Consider the following 18,013-nt stretch of genomic DNA (forward strand, 5'->3'; position numbering starts at 1 on the left):
AAATTACTTTAATTAAATGTATCCAGAAAATAACCGGACAATTTTGTTCCACGAATTTTTCAGTTTTGAAACGGAGCTACAGCAATTACTCATTGGAAGTGTATTAAAACGTGTAAAAATTACGTCGATTAAATATACGACGTTTGAAGAAAGCTACACGCGGCTAAAATTTTATTTACAAACCGAGATAAAATTTCCATATGCACCAAACTAATATTTAAACCGATTTAAACTAACTCTAGTCACTAAATAAATAGAATTAGTAATGCAAACGAACCTTTTGGTAGCGGATCGACGCTGTTTTGTGCCGAGTACTCGCCGAGGCCGTGCGTTCGATGATGTTGATTCTGATGATTCTGCGGCGGGGGCGACGCTTCCCTGACGCAGCCCATCAATGTCAGGGCACCTCCGACCCCTCCCCCGCCGCCACCACTACCTCCTCCTCCCCCGCCGCCGCCTCCACCTCCGGTGGCGGTGCTCGTCGACATCCTGCTGGTCTGAAACACCCCGAAGAACCATGTCGCCACGTAAGACTCTGTGACACGTTGATACCATGCTGTGAGAAACGAATTCTCCGCCCTTTTCCAGCTCTTCCAGCCATCCATCCTCCCGTCTTTCGTTTTCCACGATCGGCCGAATTTTTTCTCGCTCGAACACGCTCCCGCACTATTTCCGCCGCCCCCCGAAGCACCACTGATCTCACAAGCGGCGCGCGTACGAGGCAACTATGCCGAGACAATTTCGGGATATCGATCTGTACCAGCTGACCTTAGTCTCCGTTCATACCGACCTTGCACAATGCTTCGTTACCATATCCACGCGCTCTGCCCGGCGACCGGTTCCCCTGGGAACGTACAAGTTTCGAATTCGTTGCTCAACCACCGAGCACGCGTCTCTTCTCTTTTTCATCCGCGTAATATTATCCCGCTCTACCATAAACGAAAACGAACCAACGTTAACCTAACCCTAGCCGTGAAGAATTGAAAGAAACAGTTCGTGTGAACTCGGATACGTTCGTTCGGTCGTTTCGTAACTACCAACGTCGTTACATCGTCTCGAACGTCAACCTAACGATCCGCCCTACGACACACTATTATGTCACTGCGTCCACTGCGTTTCACTTTCCTCTGTCACGGCTCGTCTTCGTGTTTCACGATACAAGGTCACAGGTCGTGCCTCCACCGAGCTTGTCAAGACCAAAATTGCCAACGAGAGGCCGGTTGAACGCTTTGAAGAATCCAGACGAAGCTCGTTGACGAACTTCGAGGATGGGGTACTCAGCTTCCTGACCGATTTTCCGTTCACGGCGGACAAGAAAAGGGTGAGAAGCGAAGACGGGTCATGGAAGCGTCGCACGCTCGTCACTGTCACATCGTGGTGATCCCTCTTTCCTCTTCCTCGTGTTTCTTGGTACGTGTCGATGTAGGCTTAGGTTCCTTGTCTGCGCGGTACACTCTCACGGAGAGACGAATAGCCGATGCAGCCTCTGCGTGTCGACAGAACGACACTCTTTCTCTCCCCCTCTCTCTCTCTCTTTCTGTAGCAATGGGTCAGGAGATGGTCTCCATGGTAACTGCAGCCAGCGAGGGGTGCAGGGGCGGCGGTATCGTGCATCGATTGCACCCTCGGCTGCCGGATGACCCTGACCTTCGCACAGCTGACGACCACGTCGGATCCGCGTGCAGCGCCGCGGGATGTGCAAGGTTGTCGGGCGAAATTATCGTTGCCGGTTCTCGTTAAGGTATCGTTACAGGCTTGCGTTACACCTTTTACGGTGGGCCTTTTAAATCCCCCAGCGCGGACCGCTGCATCCGCGTTTCTCTTCTCTTCGCTTCTGGTATCCTTCTCCGCTTCGGCCGTGGGTCGAGCCTGACCGCGAGGACGATGGTAATGTCACGGTGACCCGGAAATAGGCGCGGCATTGATGACACGGTGACGGTTTCCACGTGTTACCTTAAGGTCGTGTTGTTTCACGGAGACAGTAACTGATATGTTTCTGACAGTGACTTGATTATTCTAATTGTTGGAGTAAACGATATACGTGTAGTATTCTGAGTAGAACCATGTCTTGGATATTTTATGCTTTCTATTGTTTATATCTCTTTTATATACTGCCAGCTAAAGATTTAGAATTCGAAATGGCACAACGTATTTTTCTCGTGTGATGTTGGCCTTCTTTAAAAATTTCGAAATATTCCTCGTAATGATGCAACATCGGAGATATTAAAATTTTGCTCATCTTTGAATTCCGTGAAACTCTGTCAACTTATCGACTATGTTTAAAAGACTTCTGTGAACCTGATAAACTGTTCTCATTTCCATTTACGTCATATTGAAATTTTCCTGTTTATTCACAAAGCGATATTAGAATCTGAAAAACAACGAAAATTTTGTTCTTTGTGTTTTCCTTCAGTGATTTTCGTTTCTTCACGCAGGACGAGAGAAACGTAGGCTTTAAGGGATTAAACCTTTGCACGGTATCTGATCTTCCTAAGGCAACGAAGGGTGGATATGTTTACCGAGCTGCCTTTGAGCTTTTGTAAATCGTCAGTTTTGCCTGCGGAATAGCGCACGTCCGTTGAAACATGATTTGTTTGCAGAGCAGCTGATAAAGGTTAAAGGCTAAGCGCTCTTTGTCGTCCAACCATCGTTTTCCACAAAGGATGACGTTTAAAATTTCACTGGATCGATCTTGTATTTTTAACTTTTTTTTCGCCTCCGAATTAGCTTCGATGAAGCATCTACATTGAAATTTATACTCAGATTGACTCGTTCACATTGTTACGAGTCTATGGATAGCTGATGAGGTGAAAGTGTCGACGCTTTTATGCAAGCGTTTACAATGAAAGAGCAGCAAAGGCTTGCAAACGTTAATCGAGCTAGATTCGTTAGATAAAGCCGGGAGATTGCCACGACCTTGACATAGCTGCCATGAACTATGTCGCCGATGCAACGACTTTAACACTTGGTATTAGCGTCACCCGCTTTGATTAAAGCGCAACCCACACCAAGATTCGGGGCTGCCCGGAATTGTTCCGTCCTCTCTCTCTCTCTCTCTCTCTCTCTTTCTCTCTCATACTCATACTCTCTCAAATTCACTTATACGCTAGCCGTGAAGAGTCAACGATCTTCCTTTTCCTTAACCTGTTGACCGAGGACGATGAATTAACTCGTTACTCTAATACTAATTTCTTGGAATTTGACGCATCGATAGACACCTTTGGGTATTTCACGAACAAAATACTAACAGTGTGATTCTAGTATAGCGCTATTAGTATTACTTAATTTATTTTTTAAATGTATATCTGATACTTGTTGTCATCACATTAAAATACCGAAATGTTTAAGCAATTTCGGTACTATAATATAATTAAATTTAATTTATTTGCTTTGGTTAATGGAATGGACCCTTTCATACAAATATTACGAATGGCAGTCACGCAAGTGAAACAATATACGTAACGTGAGTAAAATTAAACGAGGAGCAGGATAATTACGCGGAGTAACATGATGATACAAACAACGAACGAAATCAGAATAATAGTAATAATTTTGATAATAATATGCACTAGTGGCAACAAAAATTGATAATTATAGTAAAATAATAACAAAAGTAACCAGTGGTACGTATTATAATAATAGCACAATTTATAGAAGAGTGTGAGGTAACGTGGAATAGAGTAAAAGAAAAGAAAAGAAGAAACGAGAGAAAGAGAGAATATTTGTAATTCGTAATAAAATATTTTATATATATATGTCGAGTTCTCATTATGATTAGGGTTAGGGGCGTGAAACGAATCCTCATTTGAACTACACATGGTTGCTATGCAATGGAGAAGACATTAACTAGTGTAAATACGACTACTACAGAATTTGACAAGTAACCGCGGTAATCAGACATTCGAGAAGCTAATGACAATGATCCTAGGTCCAACAACGAATCCGCGGTCAACGGGTTAGTAGGCTTATTCCTTCGTCGAAGTCTAAGTTGGAATTGATACCTAGCGTGGAGATAGCAAGACGTTAGTTAACTAGTCCAAGAGCTTGTACACCAACGAGAGTGACTTTCCGTCACGGTGACGCTGTCGAGGAAAACTATGATGGGGTGTGTCTAAAAACACGAAATCCTCGGATTCGTGGAGAGATGTCTTCATTCGGGAAGCGAGGGAAATTGACGTTGCTGTTAATTGATCAATTTGGGACAAAGACTGCTTGTCCGTTTGACGAACCTTAATTAACAAAATCCTAAGGTTTATAGCGGGTCCTCAGGCTAGCTGAACTTGTGCTGTGTAGCTGCATCGACATCTGGTAATCATTTTGCCCGAAGGAACCATTGGAATGTTTACCGTCGAGTACCTCTACGGGTATTTCTTTTAATGAGAGCTATATTATTACTCCATACTTTTGTTAGACGGAGCGCGGCTACGTTCGGCGACTGATTGTCGCCTTGAGCCCAAGCTCATTGTCACAAATCTCAAATAAATACAATTGGGTAGAATGACGGCAAATTGTTTAATTACAGCTGTAGACTTTAATTACAATTTTATAGATTTTCCCGAAGTTCCAGAGGGGAGACCCCGGTGTCCTTTCATCTCCGACATATATATATATTCCAAACCAATCTCTTGAAACCTGTTCTGCACGAAGAGGAATAGAAATTAAAATCCTCCTATTGCAACATGATCTAAGCTATAAGAGTTCAGAAGGTTAATACACTCACGTTTGTTCCTATCTTCTATGGTGTAAGTTTAGCACGCATTGGATATTTTTAACCGATTTAACTAGTTTGACAAGCCGTTAACTTTCTTATTTGAAAAAAACGAAAACCACAGTTTCCTCCGATAAAACGATACTTTCGTTCGTGTCTGACTCAGTCAACCATTTACACGCCCTAATGACGATACATTTTTTCCAAATACGAGCCACGAAAGTTTTCGAGCGATCGTAGAAACAAAAGTTTCTCGAGGCTGGCACGGCGATCGCCGTCAAGGAATTTTTCGTTATTAATTCTTTATTAATTAACCTTGACACAGACTTTCGATTCGCCTCCTACGTCTCGCCGAGTAACTCGCGTCGAACCGTTCGTTACAACGTCGCTCGTAATTACAGTTTTCGGGGACATTCGGAGGCTGTACAAGCTGAGGGTAATTAACCATGCGCCGTGGAAGAAGTCCTTCGCATTCGAAGAGAAAGCAGGAAATCTGACTTACAATTCGCCAAGACTTAATTGCGTTGTCAAACGCCAAAAAGTGAAATCTTCAAATTTACTCTTACGTTTATAACTTTCTCTTACCTATTTTCTTTCTTTCTTCTACTTTGGAAAAAACTCTTACCTCTAACAGACATCTTTGATTATGAAATATAAGATATCAGCTTGCTGTACATAATCCTCCTAGAATACATCTTTTTCTTCAAATCTGATTCACAGCATTCATCCACGAACATATTGCTTCAGACTCGTCATTAGGAACAAGTACTCGTTGCATTCTTGTCGATCTCGATAATGAAATACGATCGTTTATATCTCGATACAAGCCGACCTTAATATCTTCCAAAGTGCCGTATGTTTTTAACAACGAAAAGAAAAGAGGACATCCGAAACCCGTCATTTCGACTGAATCCATTCTTTGGAGTAATCGAAATGATTACGGTTACGTGCCCATCCCTGCAAGTATATCGTGCATCAACGACGATGGAATTACGCAAGATTTGCGCATCCATTTCAGGAAGGTATTCGTTCGAGTCACTTTTACGCCGAACGTTCGTGTAATTGCACTCTTCCGGTTCTGTCGAACAATCACAAACTCACAACCATATATAACGAGCATCGATTCCCTCATCGTTCAAGTATCCAGCCACGATGAGCCGATGCGAAGCGCCATCCTCCTCGGATGCCTTTTACGGTCGTCGAGAACAATATACCCATCGTAGCGCGTTTTCTCCTTTCCGCCACTTCACGTTTCGTCCTTTTGTTTCTTCATTCTCGACGAGGAATTACGTCGAGCGTTGTCACGATGCGGTACACTACGCTAAACACGGAACTGATATTCGATGGATTCTGCGTTCACCGCAAACCAATTTGTCCGCTGACGTAATCCGTAATTAAGATCAGAACGACGATAAGCGTTATCGCCTGTAGCCAGATTACGTTGTATAAATTTTATGGCGAACGAGACAGCGAATGCGCGTGGTTACGCGCGACGACTTCCTACGATCGTGGCTGGAAGCTTGGAAAATTCGGACGATATCGCTTGGGAAATATACGTACATTCCCGGAGTGATTTGAATAGAGTCCAAGGTTTTCGGAATTTTTCAAACGGTCTTTGGATTTCACCTTTATCCGATTACTGCTTTTATCCACCGTGATGCAGCGATCTTATCGTTCGTTCGATTCAAACATCCAGAGATAGGTAGCATTAAACGTTAGTGGATTTTCGAAGACTAGGAATAAAATTTAAATAATGCACCGCGCAAGGCAACCAAGGGGTCGATTTTCGTTTCGTCGTCTTCCTTCTTACAGCTATCGATAGATCGTGGACATTTATATTTTTATGAGAAATACGAAAAACGAGAAAATGTAGGGAATATTCGTAACACGGAAATACAGATAAAACAAAATATGCAAAGTAAATTACTGGTTATAATAGTTGATAAACGTAAAAGAACCACTTCAGTTCTATTTCTTTGATCGTGCTCGTAAAAATACAAATTTCCATAAATATCCACAAGCTACTCGTTATTCGTAGCTGCACGTTTCTTTTAACGGTTGTCTTAAAGTCAATTTTTATTATAACAGACGCGTGACATGATGGGCGTTTGTTGTATACACGAATAACATGTCAACCTATCAAGGCCACAAGACTCTTTTACTTCTGTTCGTTTAATTGATACGATAGAACCAGTCGTAATAACGATTCCCCAATTGTTTTGCGCAGTCTATCAGCCCAGTGTGGCCGGAAATGTTTAATGCGTGTTTAAAGCTCCGTTTTAAAACATACAAAAAATAATGATCGGTGCTTACCTTAAATAGGAACCGACATGGCAGGTACGGTTCGTGTTGCCGTGCCCCGAATATCTGCAAAAAGAACGCCAAAGATCAACATGACAAATAAATAGAGAAGTACGCTGACTACATATGTATATAGATAGCTTTAATTCTAAGTAATCTCAGAAAACTAAAGTACCCTGAATCTTGTTTGCCTGAAAACCGACACGAATTCCACGATGATAAAATACGTCGGATCTAGAAACGGTGCTGCACCGGTGCGCGGCTCCATGTAAATTGCACAGTGTAGTCGCGCCGAGAATCCCGTCTGATTTACGTAACATCGCGATAGGGCAGGAAGTCTCCGCGACAATTCACGCCTAGTTTCATTGAAAATTTCAAACGGCTGGGAAAACTCGGCTGGTCTAGGCGCGACTACATTTTTAAATAAACAGTCCAATTATTCTCGATTTCAGGAGAATCTGGAAAATGTCAAGCGAGGTACCAAATTGACTTTGGCGAAGCTGAAATTGCTACGAAACCAGGTCGTTTCAGCGCCTAGTTCCTTTCAAATTTCCAAGCTACGAAAACTGTTCGGGTATAACGACACTTTTACATGAAAACGAATCTAAACGAATACAAACGTAATTAAAAAAAGTAAGTAACTCACGGCGCGTTAAATGTAAATATTACAAATCATACAACGATTTTAATCGTAAAAGTAAAAATAATATGTGGGTAAATAACACGTTAAACTACCAAATTTTACGAAAATTCTAAAAATATTAAAATAAAAGAAACGACCGTTTTACGAAGCAGAAACTGGTGCGAAAGTGAATCGTTTTCAACGTAGAATCGTAATTCGGAAAAATGTTTGGAAAACGAGGTAAATGGTGAGTGTTGGAGAAAGAAAAACAGGGGGAAACAGGCTGTTAACGTCTAATGAATGGATCGCGACGAGTGATCTATTCCGCGTCTAGGATCCTCGTAGATCTCGGGCTGCCACGCCCGGACGCGACAGAATTTAAAGCGTCTATTTATAAAGAGTGAACGAACGGCATGGTACCGGGCAACGTTAAAACACATCGGGTCAGAACGCGAGCGTAAACGTGCGATATGCGTGCACATTGTGCTGATCCGGTTAATTCTGGGATGGAGTAAAGAGGAGCAAAAAAGGTAGGGAAAAAATGAAAAAAGGAGAAAAGAGAGGGAAAAAAGGGATCACCGACATAATTCGTGTTCCGTGCCTCTCATATTTGTGGCTGGCTATAAATATCCACGGCGTGCATCGCTCTTCTGCAAACAGAGCAAAAAATGAAACAAGTCGACGTTGGAAGGAACTGTTCGCGACGAAATGCAATTTTTTAACGTCCCGTAGTTTTTACGCTCGTAAACAGCTTTGTTCTTCGTCGACGAAATTGCGACAAACGAGGAAACCGCTCGCTGGAACACGTTGGCAAAAAGCTGTGCACGCTAATTCGCGTTCGAACGATTGAACGCTATTTCATTCTTCTTTAAGGGGTATCTCCATAATCTGTGTTTGACCAACAGTCGTTGCTATTAAATCGCCCAATAAGTTCCTTTCCTCTTATTTGCAAGCTTCTACCGATTTCAGTGGCATTCTCGTTTACTTGTTTGCGATGAATATTTCGCAATTCCTATATACATTTTCGCATTGGCTTCAAATTTCACCAATATGATCATGATTTCCGTGTTTCGTTAGGACAAGAATGAAATTTTAAAATATCGTAGACAACGCGCACGATATATACGTAAAAGTTTCCTATGGTAAGCGTTCGAAATGCTTTCGTCAGCCGTTCTAAATTCGTGCGAGGGACGATTGTTCCAAAACGAAGTCGTTTCGCCCGGAAGTGGAGAGAAGGAGCGTGCATTTCTTCCTTTCGAAGGGACTTTCCCGTGCAGTTGCTTATTTAAGAAACGTCTGCTCTGAAACGAGTACCATCGGGTGTATTTTCGTCCCTCGGTATGAAAGCGTGGTAGAAAATAGTTGTGGTCGTGGTTCTTCTACGCTTAAAGAACCTCTCGATCGGAGATACCGTCCGACCGATGCAACTCCTCTATTTTTTCTTTTCCTTTTTTTTCCACCTATCGACTCGTTTCCTACCTTCGTTTCATAATTCAAACCAAAGGATCTATCTTTCTTTCGTCGAATCGACATTTCCTGCCTCGTCTTCCAAGTAGACGATTCTACTGGAAATAAAGCAGAATCCTTTTCACGAGTTATCGAATTTGTTATATGCCGCTGTATACCAGCCGTGCGTAATTCCATATCGCAAGAAATACGATAACATACAGCATGAAACTTGGAGGAGCACACGATCCAGTTGCCTTCGATAAAATCACCTTTCGTCATCTTAGGTCAGATAACTTTACCAGATGATAGTTACACAGATTTTTATACAAATTTATATTTTTACCAACATAATTGTAATATAACCTAAGTAGAAATTCGTTTTACTTATTAAATATTATAACAGATACTCCGGATATTGATTCGTGCATACCTGTGCAACCAACTATTAGGTAAGTTTCTTTTGTTTTGTAAGGAAATAATGGCTACAAAACATTTTCCGTTTTATATGATTTTATCGAATTACGTATGATCCATTTTGTTCTATCAAGATAAAGATTACAATGTTCGACAGATTAGGTTTCATGTTTGTATAAAGATGCATCGTTGTAAAAGACGTGTCTGTAAAAGAAAGACGCTTTCCGGACAACCTAATAGTTGCGATTTATAGCGATCTTTCTGTTTCTTTCAGCCAGGAGCGAGTGATTATTAGCAACAGGCACCCAAACGATTATATCCGCTACTGGTTACAGTATGGATTTCCGTATCCTCAACAAGAAGCGAGTTACATAGCGAACAAGAATCTTCTTTAACGTGATATTTCATCGTCCCTCTACGTAACGACGTTTTCGAGTAGCGACCACTTTCAAACGGACAGAATTAACGTATCCAGTTGACAACAACGTCAAGAGGGAACAACATGGCCGCAAGTAATAATAATTGGCGGAAGCGAAGAGACGGAGAGGAGAAGAATTTGAAAGCCGACGCCCAACGTTAATCCCGTTTCAGTGGAAAGAAAGGCGCATCGGGAAATGAGAAAAGTCGGGAGAGGAAGCAATTGCGACTGGTTTTTCATGGTATTCGTGATTATTCGGTGGAAAGGAACAAAAGAAGAGGCAATACCGGCGGATGATGCGCCATGGCACAAGGCCCGTGTGCCATTCGTTTCTCCGTACCTGTGCATCGTTCCTCTTGTTGCGCTAGAACGGTTGACATATTTCTTTTAGCGGTACACAGAGACGAGAAGAGAAGCCTAGCCGACGTTTCTCCTCCATTCTTCTTCTATTCCTTTGGCCTAGCAACGCCAGTCATTACCAACGCCGCCATCAACCACACGCTGTCATTGTCTGGACGCACTTTGCCGATGCACGCGACAACGCTCGTTTGAAACGCGACTTTAATTGCGTAACACCCAGCCGTCTGTCCGTTTTCACAGCGAAACGAATTAAGACAACGATCACGTGTACCCCATCGTTCACCGAGAACAGTTTTCATGCCATTCGTGACGCTCTAAAATAGTTCATCTCTGTCCGAGGCAAATTGGAAAGCAAAGGAACGAACTTGTTGCGCTTTGTTTTATTTTAAAGTGGATTTGTCGAGGCTGATTTATAGAAAACGATAAAAGATGATGTGATGTATCGATCGCTTGCAATAAAAGAGACACCGCGTATTATATGTACTTGGCATCGCTAGTGCGTGTATTTATAATTCAACTTCTGATATTCTCGGGTATTTATTTTATATGTATATATATGTGTGTATGAAAATATAGTAATATAGGTATAGTCGTACTATAGCATGTTCATTATTTTATAAAACGTTCATTCTCTTAGAGAAACTGATGCAAAACGAAAAAAAAGAAAGTAATTATTACACGGACGTGCATCGAGAGCCGTGTGACCCAGAAATACAAATATTAAATCGAAGTTGAAAAACCACTTACTAATTGACGACTGAAGTATAAAACACGTGCCGGAGAGATTAAAATGAACAATATGCTAAAAAGGATATGTATAATATAAAGAAAATGAAAACGAGTCTTTGTTCATATACCTCGTAAAAGATCATTTAAAAAAGTTCTTAAAAATACATCGTAGTGAATCTACGAAATTTCCAAGAAGAATTATAAACCGGTCACTTTGACCACTCTGCTAGTTCTAACAATATCAGGTTCATTTACCGCGAAACCCTAACTGTTCGTTCGCGTTCAACGATATTTCACGAGGGCGCTCACGCCCCTTCTTCCACTCCAGCTTGCTTGGACGTTTTCAGAGATTTACAGAAACGCATGGCGTCGATTCGGACGAACGTGAGTCACCGCCTCGATGCAGCGTGCACACGCATCTTGGAAAGAAAGAGTCATTTAGGAAATTGACCGACAGATCGATAAGTAAGACGATCTCTAGGGAGAAACGAGGAAGGGCGTACTCGTGATAACAGCAAATTAAATTAGAGACCGGTCTATCGCAGTGTTGCGACCGATACCAGCATCGAACCAGCTTACGAATTTTCAGTCCATATTGGCTCAGGTTAAATTTCTTTGTAAAATACTGTGTGAATCTGCCAAAACTCTTCTTCTCTTCGCTCCACTATCAGAATCTGTATACGTCGAGATATAAACTTGGCTGAAATTATTTTATCATTGCACAAAGAAGCTAAATTATTAGCTACAACGTTTTTCCTAATAATCCATTGGCAATATCTTTTAACGATTTAGACGAGGATTGAAATTATTTTGTTATTATACGAAGAAACTAATCTCGATAATTAGTTGCCACGGATTTTGTGCTCGAATTTAAAGAAGGCCAAGCTGTGTGATCGAAATTCACGTCTGTAGTTCAAGTCTGACCACCTGCTGAATCGTATTTCAATCTGCATCCACCATACTCCTCGCTCTTATTTATTTTTACAAACGTTATTTATTTTTATGGATAAACAGCTGACCTGTAAAAATTGTATTTGTCTTCCTTCGACTCGTTACAATACGAAAAATACTAATCCTTGAACAAAGCATCCATTTATCTTTCGATCTCACAATTCAAAGGTCTTAGATCTTCCCTTGAGATTCGAGGTTCGACCATACTTACAAGTAGATGTCGAATTGTTTGAGTATCGTTAATACCTCTTAACTCGAGGTACGTTGACCTCCGATCGAATAACACGCGGCCAAGAATTATCTTCGGATTATTCCCGGCAAACGAAACGAGTAACGCAGCGTAGCCCGCTGCGAAGTCGAAATAAATTTGACCTGTCAGAAATTCGAAGAACGTTCCATCGACGAACGGTTAGATAATAGAGGGAGACACCGAATCGGATAATCGAAATTTATCGCTGGAGTGTAGGTACCGGAAACGCTAGTATCTGGATGATCGCGTCTTTAGAGATGCTAGACACGACTCAAAAGTCTGACGCGATGGTCTCTTTTCAAATCGAATTCAAGCATTCGATGGACCGCCCACGTACCAGTCTCGAGGACCACGATTTTATGTAAATCGCTACGCCACCCACGATCCAACGAATCCCGACAGATTCAACGAGAGCTCGAGGCACCGTCTTTTGAAATCTAAACGAATAAAGACTACAGGCGAAGAATATGTACGTGATAAATCACATTTTCTACATCTTACGGGAAAAGCAATTTTAAAGGTCGGTAGTACGTTGGGTATCGATCAACGTCATCGTTATTAAAATTATCTTTTCACGCTTTACATCATCGAGTTCACCTAAATTTCATTTATCACTACATAGAGATTATTTTATACCGCGTTTGAAGAATTTTCCGATTCCGAAACTGATAAGTTTGTCTAAATCGTCGTGCAATGTTCGAATCGAATCGATAAGATCGTTGGAACTTTCTTAGAAATTGAGCGTCTTCTTAAAGATCCCGTATCGACCGTATCAGAGGTCAAACTAATTAAAAGTTGCAGGCCGAGTCGAGGGAGAGAGTTCGCTTCTGGAACGGTTCACTCGCGAATAAAGGAAACGGCCAGTCGGCCCGTGAGTCACGTTTATTGTTCATCGTTTAGCAACCCACGACGCCTTTCTCCGTTTGAATTAACGGCTCCCCGGCTTTTCGTTGTCCGTAAAGGAAATGAACAGCCACTTGTGCAAACGTTACACACGTTCTGCAAACGTGCTGCTTGCATTAATATTTGGAGAGGAAACTTCTCATAGAAACTAAACAGTTTTTGGTGGGTTTAACGCGGGGAGAAAATACGCTGCTTTGCACGTTTTTTGCATTTACAGCTTCTTATAGGTTATTATAACGCAGATTCCAAAATCACGATAGATATGATAATTCAGTGCGATCAATTTTGGGATGTTAGCTTATTTCCTGGCGACCAAAACGCGGTAACATACCTTCGAAAACTAACGAAAATAAGGTCAGAGCACTTAACCGTTTGGATGTCAAACAGCGCGATCGCGCTGTTTAGATTTTGTATCGAAGAGTTCCGATACATTTGAACGCTACGAACGACTGACGATATTTTGTGTTTCATTGTTATCTTCTCAATAATTTTTATTGAACTAAACTTGAAATATTTATAGACTAATAGTACGCATATATAATGCTATAGATGTATTTCATAAAATAACAAATACGACGAACATTATTGCGCCGTTTGTTTCTCTTCACAATCGATTAAGACAATTTCGGGATTTTTCGATGCTGTTTTTTCAAAGACTCCTGGGACTCAAACGGTTAAAGACACAAGAAACGTAATAATTCAACATAGTGCATAGACGTACTTTTTGGAATAGATTTCTATCGACAAACGCCTTAATACGGTGAAAAATAATTGTTAAATAGTGGCTTTTTTATTTATTAGTTACTCAGATCACCCTGGCATCCGGTTTTATGCAAGTTTCTCTAGATGAAATATTCGAAAACATGCTTTCTTAATGACTAATTCGCGCTCCAAAAATAATCTTCGATTCGACGAGAGGCGTCACCATGGTCGTTAAGCTAGCGAGCTAGTGGAAGCCCGGCTCTCGAGAAAGATCAGCCAGTGCGTACGGAATTTTCGTTGACTCGACACACTGGATGACTCACCGACACCGTGTCACTGGTGTCACTTTGCGCGCGTAACCCGGTCGTCTATCGAGACCGCCTCGAGTTATCGCGGCTGGGTACCATCCTTTGTATCAATCAACGAAAATTAGATTCTCCTTCCCGCCTCGGCGTCGCCGATATAAAAGAGGCGCAGCCTTTCTCGACTTAATGACAAAATGGTGGCGGAAATTGGATCGTCGTGGACGAGAGTAGGATGACGCGAAATTGTTTCCTCGTAGATGGCTCGTCGGGCAATGAATTCACGGTGACCCACGTCGTGTAACCAAGAGGACGACGGAGATTTGCTCGCGGAAACGCACCCTCGTCAAACGTTTCTTTTGTTTTATCCTTCGCCTTTCGAAACGACTCAATTACGACGATCATAACGACCACGACGTACGACGAAACGTTTATTTCCAGCAGAGTCGAATTGCGATCTTTGTTCACGGGATTTTGTGTCCAAGTAGATTTCACGCGTACATTTGTATTTCCACGTTTTCGTAATATCGTCGACATACAGGGTGATACAGAAAATAGCTTCAGAATTTTAGAAATACCGGATTCTATCGAGAGGACCAATTTCGTTAAAATTACGAATTTCAATATTTAGCGAATCACAAGATTATCGTCTCCTTCGTTTCGTGTACCATAGAGATAAACACCGCGACATTTCACAGACTTGGTTTCGCGTTTGTATGAAGGTGCACTGTTGTTAAAAAACACGTTTGCGAAAGAAAGACACTTTTCGGACAACCTAATACACTGTCCTTTGTAGCAATTTACCGTCTATCGTTCTTCTCCAACTTGCTTCCCTGTTGTGATTACTGGAAACACGAACAACGTCACGAAACTGCCCGGCATTATGCTCCTATCGTCTCGTTACAATAGCAAAGAAATTTCAAAACGTTTTGCATATAAAAAAGACATACTTACTATAATGAACGTTCAACTACTTTCGCTAGTCGCTATATAATACATAGCGTTCGTTTCCATATAATATTCGAACAGACGAAAAAGACGAACGAGACAACTTTTCCCTCTCGATAAGATTAACAAATATGTTTTAACAACGCGAAAGAAAACGTTGATATCGGGCCGGTATGTCTGCCAAACGAGGGGACCGTTAAAAGGAAAGTCGCGTAGATTCTTTAACGAGCGCGCTAATTACCCGCTCCTTTTAGAAATCTATAATGGAGTGGAAATTTGTTCGTTTCCTTCGGGCTAAACACGTCATTGGCCTGCGCGTTGCTCGTCTCCTTCCAGTGCTCGTAGAACGCTTCTTTATAGGAGTCCATCCATACGATGAGACTGCGTTATAAAACGGAACGCGTGTCGACGTTGCGCGACGAATCGCGAGTCAGCGAGACAAACAGAAACTACATAAATGAAAATGGAAAACGAGGCTGTGCGAGATTGGTCGTTCTCGAGCGAGGAAAGTCTGCACGATTTATCGTCGATCATGAACGACGCTCTCGTGCGGATACAAAAACGACGCGAGAGATGTTCCAGCGAAAGTGCCTCTAACGGTCGGACCAGACGAAGAAACGTATACCGCCTCCGGTATAACGGTATTTAAATGAACGGAATCGTTCGATCGACCGGACAAAGAAAGAGAAAAGGTGGGAGAGGTTCGCGTTTCCTTAAAGCTGCGTCCTCACTGTACGAACAACGAGCGACTATTCGTTGTCTGTTGTCGCTCTAGGTCTTAGTAACAGTTTTGCAACGGTAGTTCGAGTCACCTAAGCTTCAACGTGTTAAAATTCCACGTCCTGTTTTGCGACCAAGTTTTCAGGACAGAAAAAACAACTAAAGAACAAAATCACATAAAAGCTCCGCTCCCCAGCGGCTTAAATCCGAAGAATATATTAAAACACAAAAAATGTAAACACATAACATAATATAGCTACGTCGTACCGTCGCGTATCGGTACTTTTGCCTAACACATCTTATCAAAATTCATGGTTTATTGTGAATACCCAAATGTATTAAAATGTATCTTGGTCTAATAAACGTTATTCAAAAAAAAAAAGTGTTAAAATTCCATCTTAAATTTTGCACAGAATAATCGAGCTTGTTGCAAACGTACGTATTATGCGGCGCCATTAATCTTTATTCCAATAACGAAAGAAAACATCGTCTATTTTAAATTGTCTCTTCACTGAACCAACAACGACGAATTTTTAATATAAATACAGAGGCACTCTTTGCGTTTCTGAAGCAACGTAGTCGGAGGAATATTTCCATATCCCTGGTTTCCTTTCGATTTTAAAGCGACATTTGTCCCTGGCAATAAACTATACACCGCAGACATTCGTTCCTCTCGCTGCGTGTTTCTTATTTTTCTGTTGTAACGGCACTCGACAACAAAACTTTCCAACGGTTTCGTCGATACAAATATATCACCGAAGCGTAAGTGCCGATAGGCCTAACGAGTCATCCATATCCCTACGGTCCTTCCGCTGAATATTTGGAAAAGGACGTACGTGGCAACGGTCGCATACGCTTAACGAATACGTGCGTAGTGGGGATATTGAGGGGCGAGAAAAAGAAACGGATCGGATGAAGAAAACAGTTGAGTTGTAACCAATAAGTGAGAATCGTCGGTTACAATCGAGAGTTACACGTAAAGAGTCGAAAGCGAGAATTGTTAATAAATATATTGTTAAACACCGCTGAGTATTTCTTTGACACCCTACACGTTCTACACCAAATCACCTCACTGGTAGACGAGCAACGAGCAGCAACATTCGTTAGGACAGAAACGGGAAGAAACACGGGGAAACATTAAACAAGCAGCAAAGTTTTCAAGACACACAAGAAATCACAACGTTCCTCCGTTTTTGCTTCGGTGAGGACGCAGCTTAAGGCGATATGGGTGACGGGTAAATGGACGAAGACACGTCAAACGACGAGAATCTATCACGAGTCGATAAGTCGCGCGCAACTGAGAAAATTGAAAGCGGAAAAGCCGAGAGATCGGTGCGGTACGACTCGTGCGACGCGTTACGCTAAAACGTCGTCTCTCGTGTTTCCTGACCTTTCCACCGGGTCAATGACACTCGTTAAAGGGACACCGAGGACACGTTTTGCTCGTTCGTCGTTAGCACGCGCAAAATGAAAATCTTCTGTAAGAAGGCGCGTGAAAAATATTCATAAATGTCGCTGTCTCGTCTTAGGTGTTAGACTACGGCCACGGTGAATGCGTATTCGCGCTAACTGTCATTGTGTCAAAGCACTGAAATATGTACATGCATAACGTAATAGACTCCTGCTCGACAGTTTTCTAATCTAGACTCTGTTTGGAGAAGATAAAAACGAATTAGATAGCACACTCTACGAAGTCTGCTCGAAATCCGAAGATATTGTACATCGTCGAGTCATTCATAGCGTGCACGGAACCAAAGAAGTATTGGGTTGGCAACTAAGTGATTGCGGATTTTGTCATTAGGCAGTATTGACAAATTCCGCAATCACTTAGTTGCCAACCCAAAATAACAACGATATGTATATCGCGACTGATCGAAATGACGATCAAAAGACGAGACATAACACGATAGACAAGGAGAGAATTAATTTTGTTAAAAATTAATGACATTGTTCTTATAATATCGAACATGATATGGGTCCTTTACGATCCAACGTTTCGAACGAAATGATAATTCTGAAAGGTCCTCGTAGTTTCCTAATAACTTTCGAGTTTCCTGAAATTTTCGTAAGTGGCCTAACACTTATGATCGATGATAGTGATATTTCGCATGTATACGGTACATAGATTCTTACGAATAATAGGCATGCATATAAATCTTTAGACGTTTTATTCGTCGAGATGACAGATCAAGAGAACACACAAGAGAATCCGCTATACACCGCAGCCATACTCGAG

General features: G+C 41.8%; 1 protein-coding gene across 8 annotated transcripts in view; it reads right to left on the minus strand.

Moving 5' to 3' along the window:
- LOC117212207 overlaps positions 1-18,013 on the minus strand; it is a 91,993-nt gene that overhangs the window by 45,632 nt on the left and 28,348 nt on the right. For 7 of the 8 annotated variants that reach the window (XM_033456782.1, XM_033456777.1, XM_033456781.1 and 4 more), the window contains exons 1-3: positions 7,185-7,292; positions 7,022-7,075; positions 278-497 (exon numbers count right to left, since the gene is read on the minus strand). In XM_033456782.1, coding sequence (XP_033312673.1) covers positions 278-497; positions 7,022-7,075; positions 7,185-7,277 — 367 coding nt within the window. In that variant the 5' untranslated portion in view covers positions 7,278-7,292. Of the gene's footprint in view, positions 1-277; positions 498-7,021; positions 7,076-7,184; positions 7,293-18,013 lie in introns of those variants that run through there. The other variant, XM_033456779.1, reaches the window with a different exon arrangement.

This window comes from Bombus bifarius, unplaced genomic scaffold (genome assembly GCF_011952205.1).
Source record: "Bombus bifarius isolate JDL3187 unplaced genomic scaffold, Bbif_JDL3187 scf7180000008286, whole genome shotgun sequence".
In the NCBI taxonomy this organism is placed as follows: Eukaryota; Metazoa; Arthropoda; class Insecta; order Hymenoptera; family Apidae; genus Bombus; species Bombus bifarius.